Here is a 26,295-nt window from a genome sequence, read left to right on the forward strand (position 1 = left end):
CATGTACATGATCAACCAAATCATATGGTTACAAGCTGTCTTAAAAATAATCACTAATAAAACCGGCAGAGCCTTGACCATTCTGACCCAGCAAGAAACTCAGATGAGAAATGCTATCTATCAAAACAGATTGGCTCTTGACTACTTGCTAGCAGCTGAAGGAGAAGTCTGTAGGAAATTTAACCTTATTAATTGCTGCCTACACATAGATAATCAAGGACAAGTATTTGAAGACATAGTTAGAGATATGACAAAACTGGCACATGTGCCCATGCAAGTGTGACGGATTTGATCCTGGGGCCATGTTTAGAAAATGGTTCCCAGAGCTAGGAGGATTTAAAACTCTTATAATAAGAGTTATAATAGTAATAGGAACCTATTTACTGCTCCTTTGTTTGCTACCTGTACTTCTTCAAATGATAAAAAGCTTCATTGCTACCTTAGTTCACCAAAATGCTTCAGCACAAGTGTACTATATGAATCACTATTGATCTGTCTTGCCAGAAGACATGGGTAGTAAAAATGAAAGTGAGAACTCCCACTATTGAGTGAGATTCTCGAAGGGGGGAATAAGGGAGGAGACCACCCCTCACATTGTCTTATGCCCAATTTCTGCCTCCAAAGGAAAAAAAGGTAAAAACTAAAAGGCAAATATCAAATCCACAAGCAGACAGCCCAGCGCCACACCCTGGGCCTGGTAGTTAAAGATTGACCCCTGATGTAATCGGTTATGTTATCTATAGATTACAGACATTGTATAGAAAAGCACTGTGAAAATCCCTGTCCTGTTTTGTTCCGATCTAATTACCAGCCCCCAGTCACATACCCCCTACTTGCTCAATCGATCACAACCCTCTCACGCGCACCCCCTTAGAGTTGTGAGCCCTTAAAAGGGACAGGAATTGCTCACTTGTCTTGAGACAGGAATCTTGCTGATGCCCCTGGTCGAATAAACCCCTGCCTTCTCTAACTGGGTGTCTGAGGAGTTTTGTCTGCGGCTCTTCCTACTACACATCCACATCAGTACTTCTTACAAACAGCATCCTTGAATAGTCAGAGGGGGTGCTCTGGAAGCACAGGAATCCCCCTCTCTGGGGCTCTGGTTTGTTTACACTTACACAATGCCCTGGGGCTGGTGACTTTAGATGTGAGTTGTGGAGGTGAGGATACAAAAGAGCGCAGAAATACACTTGTGGAGGAGGAGGGAGCGGGGCACAGGAGCAATGGCAGAGGAATGAGGACCGCCCCTCAGCTGGCCTTTCACACCACTCCCTCTCACCTTGTGTTCGCCCTTGGTCTATGAACACTCTCCCAACTTTTTCCAGAATGTGTCCACCCTCCAAATGCCCGGAACAAGAGCAGGGGGTGATATACTTCCTAGGTCCTTAAAATGTAGTCCGAGTCCCCAAAGTAGGGACATCACCTGGGAGGTTTGCAGAGTCGCAGAAACTCAGACCCCTCTTATCACCAGCTGAATTGGAATTGCATTGGAACAAGACCTCAGATAACTGGAGGGCACGTTAGTGGGACACACTGAGGACCACAATGTGTAAGGAACAGTAGCCAGTCATGCCCCTTAGCCCCAAAGGGTCTTTGACATTGTGTGCCAAATGCTTAAGGATTTTTGCTCTTTGAAATTTCATGATGCAATAGAAACCATATGAATCGGGAGTCTGACAGAACTTGGAAAAAACCCTGGTTCAGTTCCCCTCAAGCAAAAGATTTAACCTTCAGATCTCAAGGACCAGGGAGATAAAATGGGAATAATGATAATCATGCTGACCTCATACAAATACTGAGGTTAGATGAATTAGGAGCGTCTGGTACACAGAAGGGACTAAACCAATGTCAGGCTCTTCTTACTGATAATGAAAAAAACATGCCTGAGAAAGAACGATGCTTTAAGATTCAAACGACCCATGCATCATAGCTTACAGGTTCACTTTTTGATTTATGCAGAATCTTACACCAGATAAAGGGTAAAACAAACTCTACGATTTCATGAAAAGGTTTGGGTAGGAATTGGGAATATAGAAAATATCAAACTGTGCTGCATTCCATGATTTGATGGCCCTAAACAGAGAGGCACTTGGACCACGTGGAGAACAGTGATGCATTTGGGGTCATTCTGACTGAAACATGTCGGGTGTGTTAGACTTTAAAGCAAACAACAACAAACAAAGCAAAGCTCTGATTGAGAAGAGTTATTTCCTCTTAGCACTCTGGTATAAGTTGGTGGAAACTCATCTTTACAACTGTTTGTCTCACTTCATTCTTTGCAGCTGCTTTACAGATCATGATGGGTTTTGGGGATGATTTGTGTTATATAGTTCACACATAAATCACATAATGTTGGCCAGTTGCAGTGACTCACACTTGTAATCCCAGAACTTTAGGAGGCCATGGCAGGAGGATCACATGAGGCCAGGAGTTTGGGACCAGCCTGGTCAACACAGCAAGACCCCATCTCCATAGAAGACAGAAAAGCCACAATTCCCACTGCCAGTGATGCACACCTGTAGTCCCAGTTACTTGGAAGGCTGAGGTGGGGGAGGATCGCTTAAGCCCAATAGTCGAAGGAGCTATGGTGGCACCACTGCACCCCACCCTAGGTGACAGAGTGAGACCCCGTCTCAATTTTAAGAGCAACAACAAAAACACATAATGTCAGAACTGAAACAGCCTCACAAAAGTCCAGAAAAAGGCAAGTTGGGAGTCGTGGGCTAATACCAGCTGGAATTCAGCCGTTCCAGATGCTGCCAGTGGCCCTGGATGGAGGTGAAGTCAGGTGGAGATGCCTTTACTCCTTTCCTAGCTCTCTCTTCCCCAGAAGCAACCTTCCCAGTGCCCCCTTCACCTCTCTGTTTCTGAGGGTGTAGATGAGAGGATTGAGGAGGGGGGTGACAATGTTGTAGAAGAGCGTGAGGAACTTGCCCTGGTCCTGGGAAGAACTGGCTCCTGGCTGCATGTACATGTAGATGATGTTTCCATAGAAAAGGGAGACCACAGTGAGATGGGAGCCGCAGGTGCCGAAGGCCTTCTGCCTTCCTGATGCTGACCGAATTTGTAACACAGCCCTCACAATATAGCTGTAAGAGAGCAGGATAAACACCAAGGGGGACAGCACAACACCCACCGCCAGGACAAAGACGGTGCCTTCGATGGCCACAGTGCTGACGCAGGCCATCCGGATCAGGGCGGGCATCTCACACAGGAAGTGGTCCACCTCGTGGTGCCCACAGCGGGGTAAGCGCAGGGTCACAGGAGACATGGCCAAGGAGTTGGCCACCCCACAGCCCCAGGTCACTGACACCAAGCCCCGGCAGAGCCTGGGGTTCATGATCACCATGTAGTGCAGGGGCTTGCAGATAGCCACAAACCGGTCATAGGCCATGACAGCCAGGAGCAGGCACTCCACACCACCCAGACCCAGGAACAGGAAGAGCTGGATGGCACAGCCCATGTAGCTGATGGTCTTGTCACGTCCATTAAGGTTGTAGAGCAGCTGGGGGATGGAGCTGGTGGTGAAACTGAGGTCCAGGAAGGAAAGGTGGGCGAGGAAGAAGTACATGGGGGTGTGGAGGTGGGGGTCCAGCCGGGACACCAGGATGATGGTGGTGTTGCCTACGAGGGTCAGGAGGTACGCGATCAGGATGACCACAAAGAGGATCCTCTCCAGATGGGGTCGGTCAGAGAATCCCAGTAGGATGAAATGGGTTTGGGTGCTGCCATTGGTTCCATCCATCTCTACTGCAGCTGAACAGAAATATCAATCCTAATAATAATAATAATAACAGCTGATATTAAGGGAGAACTTACTAGAAGCTAAGCATTCTTCTCTGCTTTTTATTTTATTCATTTAACCTATCAGAAGCTAAGCATTCTTCTATGCTTTTTATATTTATTTTGTTCATTTAACCCCAACAGTTATATGGAGTTGCACTATTATTATTAGCTCCCAACTTATAGAAAAGGAAACTGAAACACATGTGTGTTGAGCAAACTGTGATATGTAGGAAGACACAGAGCTGATTGTGAACCCCGGCAATGTAGCTGAGAGTGTGCAGAGAGTGTGCAATCTAAACCACCAGTAGCACTGCCTCCAAATCCAGTGAAGTGAAGGCAAATCCTGCTGTGGCCAAACCATGAATTTTTCTAGAGACTCCAGTCCCTAAGTTCCTGCCAAAAACCTCAAGGACTCAAAATGGAGCCTCAAAATAATCCATCAATAGTATTTAGGAAATACTCATTACACACAGAGTACTTTATCTATTACTGGTCTCAAAGACACACCTCATTCGTTGGGTTATCATTTCTGAGGTAATTTTTAAATTACCTCAGAATTTAATTTAATTTAATTTTAAAATTACCTCAGTAGATAAATAATGTAAGAGACAAGCAAAATATACATAAAATCTCTTTTTTCTCTCTGTCTTTTAAATGGGCCTGGTATTGAAGAAATAGAGTGTATGGGTTTTTCTTCCAAAGTACTATATACTGCTTGAGAGGATAAAAGAGATTGAAAAAACTTTGTAACAGATATTACAACTGTAATGCAAAATTCATGCATGTGTACAGAAACCTCGATCACATTCCAACTCCAATACCACATCACATTCAAAGCAAAGCATATTTGATGAGACAAACCACAAGTCTTACAGATGGATATAGGGAGACTTGGTCCATCCTGGTGTTTGGGTGATGGATGCATTAAAAGCCAAGACTTCGCCACTATGCAATACATGCAGCTAAAAAGCAGTACCCCCAAATTAATATAAATAGATATAAGTATGTATGTGCAGGTAAAAAGCAGTACTCCCAAATTAATATAAATAGATATAAGCATGTATGTGCAGATAAAAAGCAGTACCCCCAAATTAATATAAATAGATATAAGCATGTATGTGCAGGTAAAAAGCAGTACCCCCAAATTAATATAAATAGATATAAGCATGTATGTGCAGGTAAAAAGCAGTAGTCGCAAATTAATATAAATCCATACGTGGAGGTAAAAAAACAGTACTCTCAAACTAAGACAAATAAAAATAAATACATGCATACATTTTGGGCTACAGCTCCAAACTACTCTGCATTATCCCTACGCCAACAAGACTAAATTACAAGATCTGAGCAAGCTCATTTGTCTTTTCACAGTTTTCTCATCTAAAATGGTAATAATCAAATCTACCTTACTTAGTTTACAGATATGCTTTGAGAGTTTTAATATGAAATATAAATATATAAAACATATACAAGTTCAGTGAGTGTCAAGGTTTCTACATATGTTAAAAAAAAGGTGAAGTGTCATGCAAACACAGAACAGGAACACAAGCCCATAAGTCTAGCCAGAGAAATCCAGAAGAAAAAAAGCCTACTGAAGAGAAACTATCTTATATCAAATCAAGCTTTGAAAATACAATAACTATATCATGATAACTGACAAGGCATTTGTGGGAGGAAGGGAGTGTGGGTCGCTTCTTTATTCCTTACACCAAAAATATAAAATTACAAATTATATATTTAAACATTTAAAAAATACAACTACAATCAGAAAGCATGACAGTTATTTTTCCTTTTTTCCCAATTATCTTGAATAAGTATACATCATAAGCCAAGTTGCAATTCTCAAAAGTTAAAAAGCAAAACATAGATAAATTGTATTACGTATTTAGAAAAATTTACACTCTAAGAAACACTTTTGGCCAGGTGCGGTGGTTCATGCCTGTAATCCCAGCACTTTGGGAGGCCAAGGTGGGTGGATCACCTGAGGTCAGGAGTTCACAACTAGCCTGGCCAACACAGTGAAACCCCTTCTCTACTAAACATACAAAAATTACATGGGTGTGGTGGTGCACACCTGTAATCCCAGCTACTTGGGAGGTTGAGGCAGAAGAATAGCGTGAACCCGGGAGGCGGAGGTTGCAGTGAGCCGAGATCGTGTCACTGCACTCCAGCTTGGGTGACAGAGTGAGACTCTGTCTCAAAAACAAAACAAAACAAAACAAAAAAGAAACACTACTAGCAAAGTCTAAAAAATAATAACAATAGTAGAAAAATTCAACAAGACAAATGAAGGCTACCTTACTTAATTTTTTTCTCAAAAAAGTGGCAAGAAAAACCTGTAGTAAAAGAAAAATATGTAATGACTTGAAGAAACAGTTCACAGGAAAATGCATGATTTATAAGCAAGTGATATAAACATTAGAAATGTTTTCACTGATGATTGAGGTTATAAAAATTTAAATATAAAGATATTTGCTTTTCCAGATAGGTAAATAGTGAAAAGCGTGGTAATATCCAGAGCTTGAAAAAATGTGGGAAATAAGTCCAATCTCATAAACTTTTTTTTTTTTTTGAGACAGAGTCTCACTGTATCACTCAGGCTGGAGTGCAGTGGTGTGATCTGGGCTCACTGCAGCCTCATCCTCCCAGGTTCTCCTGCCTCAGCCTCCCAAGTAGCTGAGATTACAGGCATGTGCCACCACACCCAGCTAATTTTTGTATATTTAGTTGAGATGGGGTTTTGCCATGTTTCCCAGGCTGGTCTTGAACTCCTGATCTCAAGCGATCCGCCCATCTTGGACTCCCAAAGTGCCAGGATTACAGGTATGAGCCATCATGCCTGGCCTCATGAACTCTTGATAAGAGTCAAAATTGAAATAGTATCTTCGGAGAGATCTTAAAAAAATGACTATTTAAATACACATATACCTTGACATAGTACATATTATTTTAACAAAAGAAATATCTTTCATAAAATGTTAAATGGCATGCTTTTCTCATTGCCCTGTTAATTCCACATCCAGGAATCTGCTTTGCATTTATTAACCCTCAATCAGTAAACACATACTCTCAAAAACTTCATTATAGCATCTACTGAAATAGATAATACTGGGAAACAAGGTATGTTAAAGTGATAGACATGATTTAATAGACGATGACTGGAAACAATCACTAAATTGGAATGACATTACCCAGAATTTTGTCCAAAAAAAAGATATTAATATCAAACAAGTAGAAAGCTAACTATACTGGGTGTGGTGCCTCACGCCTGTAATCCCAGCACTTGGGGAGGCTGAAGAGGGTGGATCACGAGGTCAGGAGTTCGAGACCAGCCTGGCCAAGATGGTGAAACCCCATCTCTACTAAAATATACAAAAATTAGCCAGGCATGGTGGCGCATGCTTGTAACCCCAGCTACTTAGGAGGCTGAGGCAGGAGAATCGCTTGAACCCGGGAGACGGAGGTTGCAGTGAGGCAAGATCGCACCACTGCACTCCAGCCTGGTGACAGAGCGAGACTCCATCTCAAAAAAAAAAAAGAAAGAAAGAAAGAAAGCTAAATATAATGTATAGTGAGATTATATGTAGTGTGACTCCATTTTTTGTTCACAAACTCTCACTATACACACACAAACACACATGGTACGTATATATGTATACAGGCACATGTTGCAGAACAACACATTTTGGTCAACAACAAATTACACCTGTGGTGGTTTCACCTCCTCAAGAGGAGTCTGAGGCAGGTCCTTCAGGCAGTATTGTAGAAGGCATTGTGATCATAGGAGGTGACAGCTCCATGCATGTGGCTGCCCCGGAAATCATTCCAGTGGGACAAGGTGTAGAGGTGGAAGACAGTAGTACTGATCATTCTGTCTCAGTGGACACCCAGGCTAATGTGTTTGCTTGTGTCTTAGTTTGCAATGAAAAAGTTTGAAAAGTAAAAAAAAAATAAAAATAAAAATAAAAATAAAAAAATAGAATATAACTTGTAGAATAAGAATAAAAAGAAAGTATTTCATACAGTTTTACAATGTGTGTTTTAAGCTAAGTGCTATTACAAAAAAAGTCACAAAGTTAATAAAAAGTAAAAGGTTTACAATGTAAAAATGTTTCCATAAACTAAGGATGGTTTCTAATTAAAGAAAGAAAAATACTTTTTAATGCATTTAATATAGACTAAGTGTACAAAGTTGATAAAGTCTGTAGTCATGTACACGACGGTCCTGGGTCTTCACATTCAGTCACCACCCACTCACTGACTCACCCAGAGCAACTTCCAGTCCTGCAAGCTCCATTCATGGTAAATGCCCTAGACAGGTTACCATTTTTTCTATTTTATACAGTATTCTTACTGTGCCTTTTCTATGTTTAGATACACATATACTTACCACGGTGTTACAGCTGTCTTCAGTATTCACTACAGTACCATGCTGTACTCGTCTGTAGCTTAGGAGTGACAAGCTATCGCAGACACTTATGGCCCAGGATTGTGGTAGGATACACCACCTGGGTTTGTGTAAGTACATGCTGTGATGCTCACACAGCGACAACATCACCTAACGACGCATTTCTCAGAACACATCCCCATCGTTAAGCAACGCATGACTGTATTTGTATTCAAACAGAACTGATATCTGGACGTACGGTTTGAAATTGTTGAAAAGGCTCATTTCTAACTTGGGCAACATGGGGAGACACCATCTGTACAAAAGTCAAAATTAAACCTTAGCCCGGCACGGTCGCACAAAGGTATGGTCCCAGCTACTCAAGAGACTGAGGTACGGGGGTCAATGGGCCTAGGAGGTCGAGGCTGCAGTGAGCTGTGATCATGCCACTGGCACCTCAGCCTGGGCGACAGAGTGAGACCCTGTCCTCCCCCACCCCCGCCAAAAAGAGACTCACTTTTAGAAAGTGAAGTGGAGGTTAAAGAAGACTCTCATTAGAACGGGCACGGTGGCTCACGCCTGTAATCCCAGCACTTTGGGAGGCTGAGGCAGGCGGATCACCTGAGGTTGGGAGTTCGAGGTCAGCCTGACCAACATGGAAAACCCCATCTCTACTAAAAATACAAAAAAAAAAAAAAAGAAATTAGTCGTGGGTGGTGGCGTATGCCTGTAATCCCAGCTACTCGGGAGGCTGAGGCAGGAGAATCACTAGCACCCGAGAGGCGGAGGTTATAGTGAGCCGAGACCACCCCATTGTACGCCAGCCCGGGAGACAGAGCGAAACACTGTCTCAAAAATAATAATAATAATAATAGTAATAATAATAATTTTGCATTGGTAGATGTAGTGCTTCGTTATAATTAAACGACTTGTGATATAAGTGCTGTCTGTGTATGTCTTTGTGTGTTGGTGTGTCTGTCATAATTTTTTTTTTTTTTTTTTTTGAGACAGAGTCTCGCTCTGTTGCCCAGGCTGGAGTGCAGTGGCGCGATCTCGGCTCACTGCAAGCTCCGCCTCCCGGGTTCACGCCTTTCTCCTGCCTCAGCCTCCCGAGTAGCTGGGACTACAGGCGCCCACCACCGCGCCCAGCTACTTTTTTGTGTATTTTTAGTAGAGACGGGGTTTCACCGTGTTAGCCAGGATGGTCTCGATCTCCTGACCTCGTGATCTGCCTGCCTCGGCCTCCCAAAGTGCTGGAATTACAGTCGTGAGCCACCGCGCCCAGCCTGTCATAATTTATAAATGTTCTAAGAGCAAGGAGTATGTTCTTCAGATTTTTTTAACCCTTGAGGCACTCCCTATGACTTATTCATTTAACAAACCAACCTAGACGTGCAGACCTCTGAGCTGAGTTCCTCAATCCAGAAACCTGCTCACCATTTTCACTTGCATGCTGCTAGGCCACACTCAAAGAATGCAGGAACACAGACATAGCGAGAGGGCCTCAGCCAGGTCACGAAATGCCTTCTACCCTCTCGGGCGCACACAGGTGCTGTAGCCAGGTGTAAGGAAATCCAAGTGCCTCTCTCAGGCTTGGCCCATTCCTTATAAATGCAATGGCCCACAGTATTGGTGAATAGGGGTTTCTTGCAATTACGCAGTGTTGCAGCTCTGCTGAGGGAAGACTGGAGACGGACCCTGATGGCGGCCTGGGTTCATCAGCAGCCCGAAGCGCTGGGGAAACTTCAGACCCACAGGGATCACCAGCACATCCACTGAGGCAGAGGCGCGCACCACATCAAATTGCCCCATCTCCCGTCAGGTCCAGAGAGAAAATGAGGACCATGAGAATTTGTCCCTTGATATAAAAAGAATTTACTACCTCACATAAGTAAAATTAGGGGACTCAATTCATTGCTGTTCTAAAAACATAAATACCAATGAGCCATTTGCTCCCCTCCCCTGTTCCCAACAATCATTATATGGCTAAGAAAACAGCCGAGGCATAATTGGTCCCATGCTACCTAGAACAGAATCATGCATTTTGTTTTTTCTCTCTCATCTGCTGAAAATAGGGCCAAAATATTTTGACATCTTCTTTTTACTAATATTTTTATGTATGAAAGAGAAAGAACCCATTGTCCTACATAGTGAAAAAAATCACATAAAGTGTATTATTACATTAAGGAGCTACAGCATGGCCTGTTCTATTTTTATTTATTTATTTATTTTGAGACGGAGTTTCACTCTTTTGCCCAGGCTGGAGTGAAGTGGTGCAATCTCTGCTCACTGTGACTTGCAACCTCCATCCCCCAGGTTCAAGCAATTCTCCTGCCTCAGCCTCCCTAGTATCTGGGATTATAGGCACCCGCCATCACACCTGGCTAATTTTTGTATTTTTAGTAGAGATGAGGTTTTACCATGTTGGCCAGGCTGGTCTTGAACCCCTGACCTCAGGTGATCCACGTTCATTGGCCTCCCAAAGTGCTGGGATTACAGGTGTGAGCCACTGCACCCAGCCTTATTTTTACTTTTTGATTTGAAAGGAAGATGTTAGCATACATAGGTTTATAGTTTCAAAAACTGATAAGGAAATTGAGCAAGTATCATGACTTAGATATGTATATGTAACTATGTTTTCAATGCTCTTGTAAAGGCAAAAATGACATCACGATGCTGAATTTTTTAAAGAAAATAAATATACAGAAATAGCCAAGCAATGTCAGAAAAAAATCAGACTTAGAGTCAATTAACTAAGAAACTTATCAATATGACTGGGTACTTTTGGGTAGATGTAGTCAGAGAATTAGAGAGTAAAGAGACTATTCTACATGGTGTAGAATTCACAGAATATGTGTGGTACACATATGCAGGCCCTGACATCCTTTCTTCCTCCCTGTGTAATAGAAAAGCAGACCACAGGGGGCCCCAGAAGCACAGAGAAAGCAAGTACCAAGGAGTCGGTGCTTGCAGGGCAGACAGGTTGAATAGATCCCAGTGTTCCCAATTCTCTGCGTTCTGGGGTTCTAGGGGTTGCAATCACCACTCTAAGTGCTTTCCATTACTTTTGCTGGCTAAAGAGGTTATTTCACTTCCCACTCCTGATTGCTCCCTGTATCCCCTCCTCCCAGTCCTCTTCACTCAGGGCCTTCTCAACATGCTAGAAAAATTAGTCTAAGGCCGGGTGCAGTGGCTCACACCTGTAATCCCAGCACTTTGGGAGGCTGAGGCAGGCAGATCACCTGAGGTCAGGAGTTCAAGACCACTAGCCTGGCCAACATGGCGAAACCCCGTCTCTACTAAAAACACAAAAATTAGCTGGGTGTGGTGGTGGGCGCCTGTAGTCCCAGCTACTCAGGAGGCTGAGGCAGGAGAATCACTTGAACCCGGGAGGCAAAGCTTACAGTGAGCCTAGATCATGCCACTGTACTCCAGCCTGAGTGACAGAGTGAGACTCCATCTCAAAAAAAAAAAAAAGCTTAGTAAATTGATAAACCAGTCACCTGATTTGGAGAAAGGGTCATGAGGGTATGTTGGCCTGTTCTCACACTGCTATAAATATCTGAAACTGGAAAACTTATGAAGAAAAGAGGTTTAGCTGGCTCACCGTTCCACAGGCCGTGCAGGAAGCAAGGCATCATCTGCTTCCAGGAGGCCTCAGGGAGCTTTTACTCATGGCAGAAGGCAAAGCAGGAACTGGTGTCTTACGTGGCAAGAGCAGGGGCAAGAGAAAGTTGCGGAGCCACACACTTTTAAACAACCAGATTTCACAACTCATCCAAGAGGGATGGTGTTAAACCATGAGAAACTGCCCCCACGATCCAATCACCTCCCACCAGGCCCACCTCCAACACTGGGGATTATAATTAAGCATGAGATTTGGGTGGGGACACAAAGCCAAATCATATCGGGGGGTATGGAGCAAATTAGTTCTTTGAATAAATTATCCAGACTTCTGGATATGTAGACATAGTTCTGGAGGGTTATAGCTTAGAAAAGGCTAGAAGCTCATGTTGGGGATTGACTTTCTCTTTTAGTTTTCTATTTTTTAAGGGAGAGGGTCTCACTCTGTCACTCAGGCCAGAGTGCAGTGGCGTGACCCTGGCTCACTGCAGACTTGAAATCCTGGGCTCAAGCAATCTTCCCGCCTCAGCCTTCCAAGTGGCTGGGACTACAGGTTTGCACCACCATATCTGGCTAATTTGTATTTTTTTTGTAGGAACCAGGTCTTGCTTTGTTGCCCAGCTGGTCTCAAACTTCTGGTCTCAAGCAATCCTCCCACCTCAGTCTCCCAAAGTGTTGAGATTACAGGCATGAGCCACTGTGCTCTACCAGGGTTGATGTTCAAATTTTTATAGAGAACAAAAGAATTTCACTGGTAACTGTCAGAGCAGTCCTTAAGGATATGTCAGAAAGAAAAAAAATTATGATTTGAGATAGAAAAAAAGCCAAATGTATATAACAGAAATGCACAGTAACAGTGAAGCGACGGGAAGGACAGCAGACCCAAGACACCCCATTTCTAGATGGCGTGGATGCACCATATCGTTTAGGTGAAGAAAGGCAACATAAAACATTAACATCAATTTTTTTTTTTAAAAGGTTGTAGTCTATGTAAGTTTATAGAAAGTTCCCCATATTTTTAGTGACGATACCATTTTGAGAGGTGGCTTATGGAGTATGAGACAAAGCATAATTCGAAGGTGTCACTGTGATGTCACAGGGAATCAAAACCACAGGGGGTTCAATGGGACTAGGCCTGGACATGCCAAGTTATCAGGTCACAAAATCCATTATGTTTACAAACTTAAGACTTCTGCTCAATTTTTCTCTATATCCCCAAAATTTTACTAATTTAGCACTTGGCATTAAACATTATTGGCCAATAATAATAAATATTGTATCAGTAGACTATATTACATTTTGCAAAACATTTTCAGGTCCATCAATTTTGCTCTCCACATAGTCAATCATTTATTCATTCAACAAATACAGATTGAGTGATAACCACATACAAACCAGCATTGGGGGTGCTTGAGAAACATTGAATGTATCATTGTCAACAGACAAAGATACCTCCCCTTGTGGTGTTTACATTTAGCACAAAAAGGCAAAACATATATAAATTAAATAAGCCTAACAATATAGTACACTAGACGACACGTACTATATGGGGAACAAAGAGCCTCCACTGAGCCTAGCAAGGGCGACTGGAAAGGTGAGCTCTAGGTGGGCTCTGGGGGAGTAGGGCTGTGTGGTATCACTGAGAAGCTGGATCTCAGAAGACTTAAGGAAGAAAGGGAATAATGAGTCAAGGGGACATCAGGGAAAAGGGAATGTCAAGCAGAAGCCACAGGTGGGGAAATGGCCCTGTGATGGGAAGTGCCTGCTTTGGTGGAAACCCATCCATGAGGCCAGGGCAGCTGGAGCAGAATGCAAAGGGAAGTGGGGGTGGAAGAGAGAATCAGAGGAGGGATGGGGGTTCAGATCCTCTAGGGCCTGGGGGTTCACATCCTCTAGGGCCTGGGGATTCACTGTGAGGATTCTGACTTTCACTCTAAGTTGAATGGGAGGTCTTTGTGATGGTATCTAAGTCACTGTGATGCCAACATATCCTTGGGTGCTAAAGGAATCAGCCCAGCTGCTGTAGAGAGAATGGGAGTGGAAGGGCCTAGAGCCCAAGCAGGACCACTGTGAGGAAACGAAAGTCATAATTCAGAGGGGCAGGATGGAGTTCTGACCATGGTTACAGCAGCAGGGTGGCCAGGACAACTGAACCCCGGACATATTCTGAAGGTAGGACCAACAGGGCTTGCTGATGGACTGGATGTGGGCTGGAGAAATCAAGAAAGTACTCAATCGGATGCCTGGCTTAAGCAATCAAAAGAATGGAGTTGCCATCCAGTGACAGGGAGAAGCCTGTGGTTTTTGTTGTTGCAGTTAGGGAGAGACTTGGGGAGAAATTTGTGGGTAAGCTTTAGGCAAATTGAGTTCAAAATGTCTATTTTGATGTCAAGTGGACAGCTGAATATAAAAGACTACCATTCAGAGGAAAGGAGAGGGAAAGCCAGGAAACGGGTATGGATGTCGAGGATTTTGCTGGTAACGAAACAAAGTTCCAGAGGAAATAGTGGCAATCTTTCAGGAGTTGGAAAGGGAAAGAGAAGGGTCATTACAGGAGACACACAAAACTGTGAACCTAAGAATGCAAGAGATGAAGACTCACATTGGTTTACTGACTGATATAAACCACAATAATATGCACAGTGAGACAGGATTCAGCAGAGACAGTGAGACTAGAGTACTGGGCTACACAGTGGGAAATGGATACTCCTGGGACTGGGACACTCATTCCATCCTATGGAGAGAGTAGAAGACATGTGGAGGTGTTCTCCCTCCCACCCAGGGCTTCCCCGTCTCACTGAATGGGTGGTGCCCCATGGAAGGGGTATCTCAAGCCACCCACCTGATCCCTGTGGGAAGGGGTGCTGTTCCTGAGCTGAAGTCTACCTTCCCTACACAGACCTTGCATGAACGAGGGCTAGGGCACACATGGCCTGTGGAACACCAAGAAGAGGGACACGAGGATGCGTTATTCCCTCTGTTTGCAAATCTATCACAGAGAGTAGAAGTGTTCGCTCATGATCAAACAATTAAAAAATCTAGGAAGAAGGCTACGTTAGTAATATGATTGGAAGGTAAGTTAAAGATGTCAGTCGAAAAAATCTCCCTGGAAGAGAAAAACATCTTGAACTTCAAATTGGGGAGGAAAATTAAACCTTCTGCAGATTATTATCAGATAATATTAAATAATTTGCCATTAATATTTGGTTAGCATTGAAGCATTTACCATTTAAACATTTTAGCATTTGTGTAACATTTATTTATTTATTTATTTATTTATTTATTTATTTATTTATTTATTTTTGAGATGGAGTCTTGCTCTGTTGCCCCAGCTGGAGTGCAGTGGCGTGATCTCGGCTCACTACAAGCTCTGCCTCCTGGGTTCATGCCATTCTCCTGCCTCAGCCTCCCAAGTAGCTGGGACAACAGGCGCCCACCACCACGCCCAGCTAATTTCTTTTTGTATTTTTAGTAGAGACGGGGTTTCACTGTGTTAGCCAGGATGGTCTCAATCTCCTGACCTCGTGATCTGCCCACCTCGGCCTCCCAAAGTGCTGGGATTACAGGCGTGAGCCACCGTACCCAGCCATAATAATTATTTAGAAGACAGTGATACAAAGAAGGCAGTAAGGTTAGCCTTCAATGACTTTTAACATTTTTGTGGGAAAGGTACAGAATATACTTTAAAAATAAGTTAAATATTATCATCATTTCATCATTATAATGTATTTAAATGGAAAAGCTGAATTCAAACCAGCAATATCAAATATGACCTTAAATATTTACCATAACACAGTGAGGCCAGTATAATTGTTCCATGTATAGGAACCATAACAAGCAGCTAAAAGAGAGAGAGAAGTGTTGTTTGAGGTCTTTTTTCTTTTTTGAGATGGAGTCTCGCACTGAGCTGGAGTACAGTGGTGAGATCTTGGCTCACTGCAACCTCCGCCTCCAGGGTTCAAGCAATTCCCCTGTCTCCAACTCCAGAATAGCTGGGATTACAGGCTCCTGCCACCATGCCCAGCTAATTTTTCTTTTTTTTTTTTTTTTTTTAGTAGAGACAGGGTTTCACCATGTTGGCCAGGCTGGTCTTGAACTCCTGAGCTTGTGATCCACCCGCCTCAGCCTCCCAAAGTGCTGGGATTACAGGCGTGAGTCACTGCACCCAGACTTAACGTCTTATAACTAGTAAATATCTACATTAAAGAACGAGTTGAATGAAAATTCTGATAAATTCCTACTTAAAGTGTATCCAAAGAAAAAGGAAAAAGTCTAGGAGTTAGTGATATTAGATTCAGAGGAATGAGCTTTGTAATTCTTAAAAATTAGTCTCAGAATAGAAAGGATTTTAAAAGTAATTGAGTAAAGTCATAGGAAATGTGACCATATAAAGGAATGGCTCTAAATGTATTAATCTAGAAGGAAGCAACAGGTTAAACAGTAAGAGGTAAGAAACAAAAAATAAGGAACGAGAGAGAGAGAGAGTGACAGGGAGAGAGAGAGCGGGGAAGGAGAGAATGAGAAGGAAAATCAGGAAAACGAGGAGAAACAGAATTAAGGAGGTGATACTGGAATAGTATCAGACCATTCTGAATCAATTTAAGAATTGCCATGTCTAATTCTTATATGGAAGATTTGAAATACAAGGATATTGAAAGGAATAACAAATTATAACGAATGCATAGAAATCCTTATGTAATCCAAGGTCATTAATTTGAAGGAAGACATCAAGAAAATGTGATCTAGAAATAGAGGTTGAGATTGCTCCATTTACAAAATTATTATGCTCTATAATCTTCCCATACGCAAATATTTCATATTCCCTCTTTTGTCCCATGGAAATATTTCACAGCAACAACGAATCAAGTGCTGACCTAAATGGGGTATCTGTTAAAACTTAGTATATTGATATCCTTCACCCCACTCCAGGAACGTTCGCTACGCTAGGACTGCATCTTGGGAACAGAATTCTAGAGATGATCATCTCTTACATCAGAAGCAGGATCTAAATGATCCCTGGATGCCCAATTTCCTGACCCTGCTACTGTCGTGGGTGGCAAGATAAGAGGAGTTGCATCACAGATGAAAAAGTAAGGCCGAAGAAGACCAGAGAAGAGTTGGTTGAATGTGTAGATATAAGATCCATCTGTGACATTGTAGAATGAAATTTCACCGGCTTCATAGTCCAAGAAAATCCCAATGCAGCGAGGACTTTCCAGTTGGAGAAGAGGCACCGATGGGGAGGCAAGGACCATGTACTCATTCCCTTTCAGCAGCCACAGGGCCCAGACCCCGTTCTCAGGAGATGGCGTGGTTTCCCCCTTTCTTGGCAGTGTGTCTTGACAGACCCCTAAACCCCACTCTGCTCCCTCTCCCACCAGAACCTCCCAGTAATGCCTCCCTGATGAGAAGCTCTGCAAACCCAGGATGCAGGGCCATGTGTCAAATCGCTCAGGGTTGTTGGGGACATCCCTCCATGGTTCTCCATCCTGCACACTGCGCAGGTCGGCGGTCAAGAGCAGACTCGGGTGCGCCGTGGCGGGATCCAGCTTTACATCCACTGCGGAAAGAATGTGGTGGAGCAGGTGAAAGGAAAGAAAGGACTGGTAGAAACTTAGGAAACCACTGAAAAGAATAGTCCCACAGTTCCTCACTTTTCTCTCTCTATTAACTCCTAGAGAAAACAAATCAGTATTTCACCTTACAGGTGAAATCTTCTTTATTACTTTATTATTCTTATTCTTTATAACTTTCTGGTATATTCCACTGTTACCTCTGCATAACCCAGAACTCTTTAACTTCCCCAATGAAAAACAACTATTGATGACGACAAACCAAGTGAATTATCATTTAGTTTCCTTTCATTTACATCTAAAGCATTTGTGTGTGTGTGTGTGCGTGAGAGAGAGAGAGAGAGACAGAGAGATGGGGTCTTGCTATGTTGTCCAGGCTGCAGTGCAGAGCTATTCATGGGCATAGCCATGGTACACTACAGCCTCAAACTCCTGGACTCAAGCAATCCTCCCGTGTCTGCCTCCCCAGCAGCTGGGACTACAGGTGCACACCACCATGTCTGGCTTACATCCAAAGCATTTGGGTGCAATTAGGAGGATCTTCTGCATTTAACATAAAATTTATAAACCCCTTAGGAATTTTTTTTCTTAAAAATCTATAGAATTTTATTAATAGTAAATCCACTACTTCCAAAGTTATATTACTGTGGTAGGCGGAATTCTAAGATGGACCCCATGACCTTCACACCCTGGTGTTAGCCTCATGAGTATGTTACACTATATGACAAGAGAGAGATTATCAAGGTGAGTCTAATCGAATCCCACAAGTCCTGTAAAATCAGAACGTTTTCTCTGGCTATTGGGTTGGTGGCAGCAGGAAAGGTCAATAAGATGTGGATTTGATATCTCTTTGCTGGCTTTGAAGATGGAAAGGTCACATGAAGAGAAAAACGAGTGACCTCTAGAGCTGAGAGTGATCTCCAGAGCTGAGAATAGCCCCCAACCAACAGCCAGCAAGAAAACAGGAATCTCAGTACCGCATTTGCACAGAATTGTATTATGCCAACAACCTGAATAAGGGTGGAGGTAAGGTTCTTCCCCCGACCTACACAGAAGCCTGGCCTGGCCTGGCCAACACCCATATTTGGGCCTTGAGAAAACCTAAGCAGAGGAGCCAGCTGACCCCACTTGGATGTCTGGTCTTCAGAACCATGAGCTACTAAATGGTATGGCTTTAAGCACATAAGCTTGTAGTTATGCGTTATACAACAATAAAAAATACTGATACTCTGAAGTCCCAGTGAGATTGATGAGACATTTGACCCATATACATAATAAATAAATACATCTAGATATGAAACCTCAGTGAAGGGGGGATGTAAAATATTCAGTGCATTTCCTTACTAGCATTGCTTATAAGTAGTAAGTTAATTAATAATATGGTTTGGATGTGTATCCCCTCCCGGTCTCATGTTGAAATGTGATTCCCAATGTTGAAGGTGGGGCCTAGTGGGGGGTGCTGGATCATGGATGCAGATCCCCCATGAATGACTTAGTGCCATCCCACTGGTGATAAGTGAGTTCTTTATCCGTTCATGCAAGAGCTGGTTGTTTAAGAGGAACCTGGCGCCTCCCCACTTCACTGCTTCCCTCTTGCCATGTGATACGCTGGCTCCTCCTTTGCTTTCCACCATGACTGTAGGTTTCCTGAGGCCTCACCAGAAGCAGGTGCCAGCACCATGCCTCCTGTACAGCCTACAGAACCATGAGCCAAAATAAAGCATATTTCCTTATATTAATAAATTACCCAGCCTCAGGTATTTCTTTATAGCAATGCAAAATCACACTAACATGTTAATATAGTTTGATTTTTAATATCAGAACAAATACTGTTTCTACTGCTACTGCTACTGCTACTACTACTGCCACTACCACTATACTTATTTGCCTTTAAACACTTCCAGTGAACTTTTTTTTTTTTTGAAACGGAGTCTCGCTCTGTTGCCCAGTCTGGAGTGCAGTGGTGCAATCACAGCTCACTGCAGCCTCCACCTCTCAGACTCAAGCCATCCCCTGACCTCAGCCTTCTGAGTAGCTGGGAAGGCATGCACCACCATTCCCAGCTAGTTTTCTGTATTTTTTGTAGAGAAGGGGTTTTGCCATGTTGCCCAGGCTGGTCTCGAACTCCTGGGTTCAAGCAATCCATCCGCCTCAGCCTCCCAAAATGTTGGGATTACAGGCGTGAGCTGCCATGCCCAGCCTAGTGAATTTTTATTGATACCCAACCTGAGTGGTCACATAACTGCGCATTGCATTATTTTTATTATGTAACCACCCTGAGGGTCGCCATTGTCATCCCTACATTACACAAGAGTAGATTCAGAATCAAAGAGTTTATGTGGTCTTCCCAAACTCTAGAGGTAAATAACAGAGATTGAAAGGTAGGTCTCCATGGATTGTGCATTTAACACAATCTAACAGGTCATGTATTCCCAAGCCATTCCTCTTCCGGCACATTGGTCTGCTTCATTTCTAACAAAAGAGATCTGTCAAATGGCTTTTGATATGGTCTATATCCCATTCCTCTCCCTACCCCTTCTCTCCTAAACTCAATTCTTCATCATGATGTGACCATACCCCAACCAAACTGCGCATGTCCATCTTCCAAGGGACCTCCGTGTTGATGAATGGTTATTTGTCAGAGTTTGTCTTTTTTTTTAGATGGAGTTTTGCTCTTGTTGCCCAGGCTGGAGTTCAATGGCATGATCTTGGCTCACTGCAACCCCCATCTCCTGGGTGCAAGTGATTCTCCTGCCTCAGCCTCCCGAGTAGCTGGGATTACAGGCACGCACCACCACACCTGGCTAATTTTGTATTTTTAGTAGAGACAAGGTTTCCCCAGGTTGGTCAGGCTGGTCTCGAACTCCTGACCTCAGGTGATCTGCCCGCCTCGGCCTCCCAAAGTGCAGGGATTACAGGCGTGAGCCACCGCGCCCGGCCCAGAGTTCGTCTTCAATGATTTTTCTGTATCTCTCAACACTGAGAATCTACTTGTGCTGGAAAATCTCCCTTTTCCAAAGGTAACACTCATCCATGTTTCCCTTCCCTCACTGCTCACTACTCCTTGATCCTCTTTGCTGTTCTCTTCTCCTCCACCACCACCACTGGAGAAACCTATAGTCCCAAGACTTGGACTTCTTCTCTCTCTCTCACCTCACTCCCTATCTACCCGGGTGCTGGCTGGTTCATTGCTTTGATAAAATTCCATTCATATGCTGACTGATTCCCAATGCGTGTGCTTAGCTTTGAACTTTACCCTGAAACTCCCTATTGTACATTCATCCGCCCACTTGATAGCAACATTTGAATATTTAGCACTCATCGCAACATCCACATATCCAAAACCCAGTGCCCTTCTTCTGCTTCAACTGTCGCTTTCCTCATCAATATAAGTGGCAATCACATTTTGCCAGTTCGCAAGATCCAAAACCTTGGAATCATTCATGGCTCTTCCTGTTTATAGCACATCATATATAATCCAACAGCAAATCTTAACAGCTCTGCCTTCAGTATATAACAAAAATCTGTCCATCTTGCGGCACCTTCCGTAATAACATCTATTCCAACACATAATCATCTCTCATCAAATTACTGCAAAGACCCTTAACTGCTTTTCCCATGTCAATCTTCTCCTCTCGGTAACTTACTTACAAGAAAGCATAGAGAGTGATCCTCATAAAACATTAGTCCAATCAAACTATTTTTCTAGGTACAACTTTCAATGATGTCCTATTTCACTCAGGGATAAAGTATCATGCTCAGAGTGGCCTGCCTATCTAGCCCTTCCTTGGTCTCTCCGACCCTCCTGTCACTTACTCTGCCACAGAGTCCTCACATTGACATCCTCACAGCTCCTGGAACACACCTGCCATCCTCCATGTCAGGCCTTGGCGCTCATTTCTGCTGCCTGAATGCTTTCTTCCAGATCATATATTTGCTGGGTGATCCCCTGTGGGGCGAGGTCTTTCCTGGTCACCTTATTCAAAACTAGAACTTCTCATTACCCTTTGCATACTCTTTTTGATTTTCTTCAATATTCTGTGTCAGCCACTTACAGCCTGTGTATTTTGGTGAAGTACATATCTGCAACACAAAGCTACGGATTGCAGAGTATTTTGTTGTTGTTGTTGAATGATATATTCCAATGTTTAAAAGAATGGATGAGATAAAATTAATCACACATTTTGAATGATTTCATTCAATAAAAACAAAAGTGGATATGAGGTTACTGAGTCTGAGGGTGCCATGACGATTTTAATCAAGTTGGGCATTTAGCATACATTCATCTACCCAGGAGAACGTGGGTACTACGCTGCAGAGATGGGTTTTCTCATTAAGGGACTTTACACTCTTTCCCTCTAAGTAGTGAAGTCACTATTTAGACATAGTTTTCATTACTTGGGATAAATTAGATTTTAAAATGAAATTGTAAACAATACTGAATCTATACTGTTTTAAAGAATAATACAATCAGATTAAACACACTAGTTTTTTGTGACACTGCTTATTCCTACATGAAAATAACTGACAATATTTTTGGCTTTATTGACTCACTAATTCAAGCAACTCATCAAATTCTCAGCCAATAAATTAAACCAAACTTCTTGCTAATTGATAACTTTGCAGTGCTTTCATATTGATTACTTTTAGGAGGTGGGGTGCTTTCAAATGTTTCATTTTGTCCTCCAAGCAATTTATTTTTAGCATTTTATAAGCAAGGAAATGTAAATTTACTGGAAGTAACGTTACTCATATCAGCTACAGTTTTAAGCCCATAGTCTAACCAAATGTAGACTCTATGGGTGGCTGTGACTGTGATACTGCTCATGAATATACTAATCCTCGTTCTTCTGGGCGTGGTGGTGCAGGCTCTATGGGTGGCCGTGACTCTGAGACTGCTCATGAATATACTAATCCTCGTTCTTCTGGGCGTGGTGGTGCAGGCTCTATGGGTGGCCGTGACTCTGATACTGCTCATGAATATACTAATCCTCGTTCTTCTGGGTGTGGTGGTGCAGGCTCTATGGGTGGCCGTGACTCTGATACTGCTCATGAATATACTAATCCTCGTTCTTCTGGGCGTGGTGGTGCAGGCTCTATGGGTGGCCGTGACTCTGATACTGCTCATGAATATACTAATCCTCGTTCTTCTGGGCGTGGTGGTGCAGGCTCTATGGGTGGCCGTGACTCTGATACTGCTCATGAATATACTAATCCTCGTTCTTCTGGGTGTGGTGGTGCAGGCTCTATGGGTGGCCGTGACTCTGATACTCCTCATGAATATACTAATCCTCGTTCTTCTGGGTGTGGTGGTGCAGGCTCTATGGGTGGCCGTGACTCTGATACTGCTCATGAATGTACTAATCCTCGTTCTTCTGGGTGTGGTGGTGCAGGCTCTATGGGTGGCCACGACTCTGATACGGCTCATGAATATACTAATCCTCGTTCTTCTGGGTGTGGTGGTGCAGGCTCTATGGGTGGCCGTGACTCTGATACTGCTCATGAATATACTAATCCTCGTTCTTCTGGGTGTGGTGGTGCAGGCTCTATGGGTGGCCATGACTCTGAGCTCATCAATATACTAATCCTCGTTCTTCTGGGCGTGGTGGTGCAGGCTCTATGGGTGGCCGTGACTCTGATACTGCTCATGAATATACTAATCCTCATTCTTCTGGGCGTGGTGCAGGCTCTATAGGTGGCCATGACTCTGAGACTGCTCATGAATATACTAATCCTCGTTCTTCTGGGCGTGGTGGTGCAGACTCTATGGGTGGCCGTGACTCTGATACTGCTCATAAATATACTAAACCTCGTTCTTCTGGGTGTGGTGCAGGCTCTATGGGTGGCCATGACTCTGAGCTCATGAATATACTAATCCTCGTTCTTCTGGGCGTGGTGGTGCAGGCTCTATGGGTGGCCATGACTCTGAGCTCATGAATATACTAATCCTCGTTCTTCTGGGCGTGGTGGTGCAGGCTCTATGGGTGGCCATGACTCTGAGCTCATGAATATACTAATCCTCGTTCTTCTGGGCGTGGTGGTGCAGGCTCTATGGGTGGCCATGACTCTGAGCTCATGAATATACTAATCCTCGTTCTTCTGGGCGTGGTGGTGCAGGCTCTATGGGTGGCCACGACTCTGATACTGCTCATGAATATACTAATCCTCGTTCTTCTGGGCGTGGTGGTGCAGGCTCTATGGGTGGCCATGACTCTGAGCTCATGAATATACTAATCCTCGTTCTTCTGGGCGTGGTGGTGCAGGCTCTATGGGTGGCCATGACTCTGAGCTCATGAATATACTAATCCTCGTTCTTCTGGGCGTGGTGGTGCAGGCTCTATGGGTGGCCACGACTCTGATACTGCTCATGAATATACTAATCCTCGTTCTTCTGGGCGTGGTGGTGCAGGCTCTATGGGTGGCCGTGACTCTGATACTGCTCATGAATATACCAATCCTAATTTTTCTGGGCATGGTACACTCTCCCACGGAAGGAGACCAGGGAATTTTACCCTAAAATATGGCACCCTGGTATGCCCATGATTTTAAATTAAAGGCCCTTGGAGACCATCACACACTGTAAGAAGCTTTATTCTAACACTCATTTATCTGCCTGAAGTCCCTGCGTTTTAATTAATTTAGCTCATATTGCAGGAAGACAGACAAGTCTGTCAATACACCTGGACAGACTTTAGTCACAAACCACTGTCTACTTTTCAACACTTTGTCCCAAGCCACTGCGTGCACTCTAAGCCCAACGAATCCTCCAAAAAATCAATTACTATCTCCCTAAAATCATCCACACCTCCCCATCTCCCTTTCCTCCAATAAAGAAAGGTATATAAGCATCTGTATCCCACTGAGTTATTGGGTAATTATTCTCCTGCGATTCCACTGTGCTATGAATGTTAAACTTTTTCTATGCCTTTGTTCCTATTTGTCTTTGGTCAGTTGATTTTCAGCAAACATTCATAGGGAAAGGGGAAAGTTTTCCCTTGCCCCCTACACTGTCTCCTTGATAGTTTGACTTAGCCATGAAATCTCAGGAAGGCCAGATGCTCCAATTCAGCATGGGTGCCTTTAAGAGGAGTGCATGAGTCACCATGCCTATGATACTGTGAAGTACGTATTTGGTCTACAGTGCAGGAGGCACCATACCTATGACATTCGGAAGTATATATTTGGTCTACATTCACCATGCTTATGATACTGTGAAGTACGTATTTGGTCTACAGTGCAGGAGGCACCATACCTATTACACTGGGAAGTATATATTTGGTCTACATTCACCATGCCTATGATACTGTGAAGTACGTATTTGGTCTACAGTGCAGGAGGCACCATACCTATGACACTGGGAAGTATATATTTGGTCTATATTCACCATGCCTATGATACTGTGAAGTGTGTATTTGGTCTATATCCTGTTTACTGACATACAGTTCTTAAAATCCTTAAAATTTCCAGAAATAAGAGTGTCTTTTGCAAGCTAATAAGATGAATTGTGGTTGGTGATTACCCAGAAAGCCTCCCACTGGGTGTGGTTGCCAGGGGAACCAACCATGTGATTAGAGGCTTGAAACTTTCAGTCCTCCACGCCACACCCTCACCCACCTCTGAAGACGGAGAGGGGCTTAAGGGTGGGTTGATAAACCAATGGCCTATGATCTAATCAATCATGTCTACATAGTGCTTCCATAAAAACCCAAAATAACTGAGTTCGTTGGCCAGGCACAGTGGCTCACGCCTGTCATCTCAGCACTTTGGGAGGCCGAGGCAGGCAGATCATTTGAGGTCAGGAGTTTGAGACCAGCCTGGCTAACATGGTGAGACCCCGTCTCTACTAAAAATATAAAAATTAGCCAGGCATGGTGGCATGTGCCTGTAATCCCAGCTACTCGGGAGGCTGAGGCAGGAGAATCGCTCAAACATGGGAGGTGGAGGTTGCAGTGAGCTGAGATGGCGCCACTGTGCTCCAGCCTGGGCGACAGAGTAAGACTTCATCACACACACACAAAAAAGAACTGAGTCCTGAGGACTTCCAGATCGCTGAACACATGGAGGTTCCAAAGGTAGCAGGCCTAGAGAGGGCGTGGAAGCTCCGTACCCCTTCTCACAAACCTCGCCCTAAGAATCTCTTCCATCTGTTCATCTCTAGCCTCTGTAACGCCCTTATAATAAATGAGTAAATATGTGTCCCTGAGTTTTGTCAGCTGTTTCAGGAAATTAAGTGAACTCAAGAAGAGGGTTGTGGGAACCCCAGTTTACAGTCAGTTGGTCAGAATCACAGGCCACAACCTGTGCTTGTGACCAGCATCTGAAGTGGGGTCAGTCTTGTGGGACGAAGCCCTCAACCCGGGGAACCTGGTGCTATCCAGGTAGATAGTGTCAAAACCAAATTGCATGGAAGGACATCTGGCTGGAGTATCTGCTGGAGAACTGACTGGCTGTTTGCGGGGAGAAATCCCCACACATTTTGGTGACGTGCTGTATTGACTCTGGAAGAGAACTTCTTCCCCCATCTCTTCAATAACCTGCCCTTTTCTATGGCTCCCAGCACCAAGAGGGAGGTAGAGCTCCGTCAGTATGGGTACCAGAGTGAGAAGATGTGGCACAGTGGTCCCCACACCCAGGAACAAACCAACAGCACACTCTCAAAATAAATTTCTGCTGATCTGGGCCACTAAGACTTTAGGTTCTGTTGGTCACTGCAGCTGACTGGCATATGACAAACCACAATACGAGGCAAACCCCAGGCAGCCTCATTCCCAGTCTCTAAGATGCAACTACCTTGGAACTTCCTCAAGAGCTCCCTCCTCCCAGGGATGCAGCATGCTGTCTTCAGTTCCATGGGGATGTTCTCTGCTTCCAGCCTTGTGACAGCCTTACTTCTGGGAAGAGCACAGAAACCACAGAAGTCAGCAGGGT

The 26,295-nt window shown here is 43.8% G+C and overlaps 2 protein-coding genes across 6 annotated transcripts in view; both read right to left on the reverse strand.

Annotated features, from left to right (window-relative positions):
* The window catches only part of LOC129392906 (E3 ubiquitin-protein ligase TRIM58), a 60,938-nt gene that overhangs the window by 23,361 nt on the left and 11,282 nt on the right, over window positions 1-26,295 (reverse strand). For 4 of the 5 annotated variants that reach the window (XM_034950414.3, XM_034950410.3, XM_055091781.2 and 1 more), the window contains exon 5: window positions 26,158-26,258. In XM_034950414.3, coding sequence (XP_034806305.3) covers window positions 26,158-26,258 — 101 coding nt within the window. Of the gene's footprint in view, window positions 1-16,764; window positions 17,355-26,157; window positions 26,259-26,295 lie in introns of those variants that run through there. The other variant, XM_034950407.3, reaches the window with a different exon arrangement.
* LOC100992178 (olfactory receptor 2W3) lies at window positions 1,944-26,258 on the reverse strand. Its single transcript, XM_008968275.4, has 2 exons — window positions 26,158-26,258; window positions 1,944-3,775 (listed from the first exon to the last, which is right to left on the reverse strand). The coding sequence occupies exon 2, from the start codon at window positions 3,743-3,745 to the stop codon at window positions 2,801-2,803; it is 945 nt and encodes a 314-aa protein (XP_008966523.1). The 5' UTR covers window positions 3,746-3,775; window positions 26,158-26,258; the 3' UTR covers window positions 1,944-2,800.

This window comes from Pan paniscus, chromosome 1, assembly GCF_029289425.2.
Source record: "Pan paniscus chromosome 1, NHGRI_mPanPan1-v2.0_pri, whole genome shotgun sequence".
Taxonomy (NCBI): Eukaryota; Metazoa; Chordata; class Mammalia; order Primates; family Hominidae; genus Pan; species Pan paniscus.

Excerpts from the sequence above, each read along its gene's own strand:
- LOC100992178 (XM_008968275.4), bottom strand. The coding sequence starts at position 3,745 with ATGGATGGAACCAATGGCAGCACCCAAACCCATTTCATCCTACTGGGA.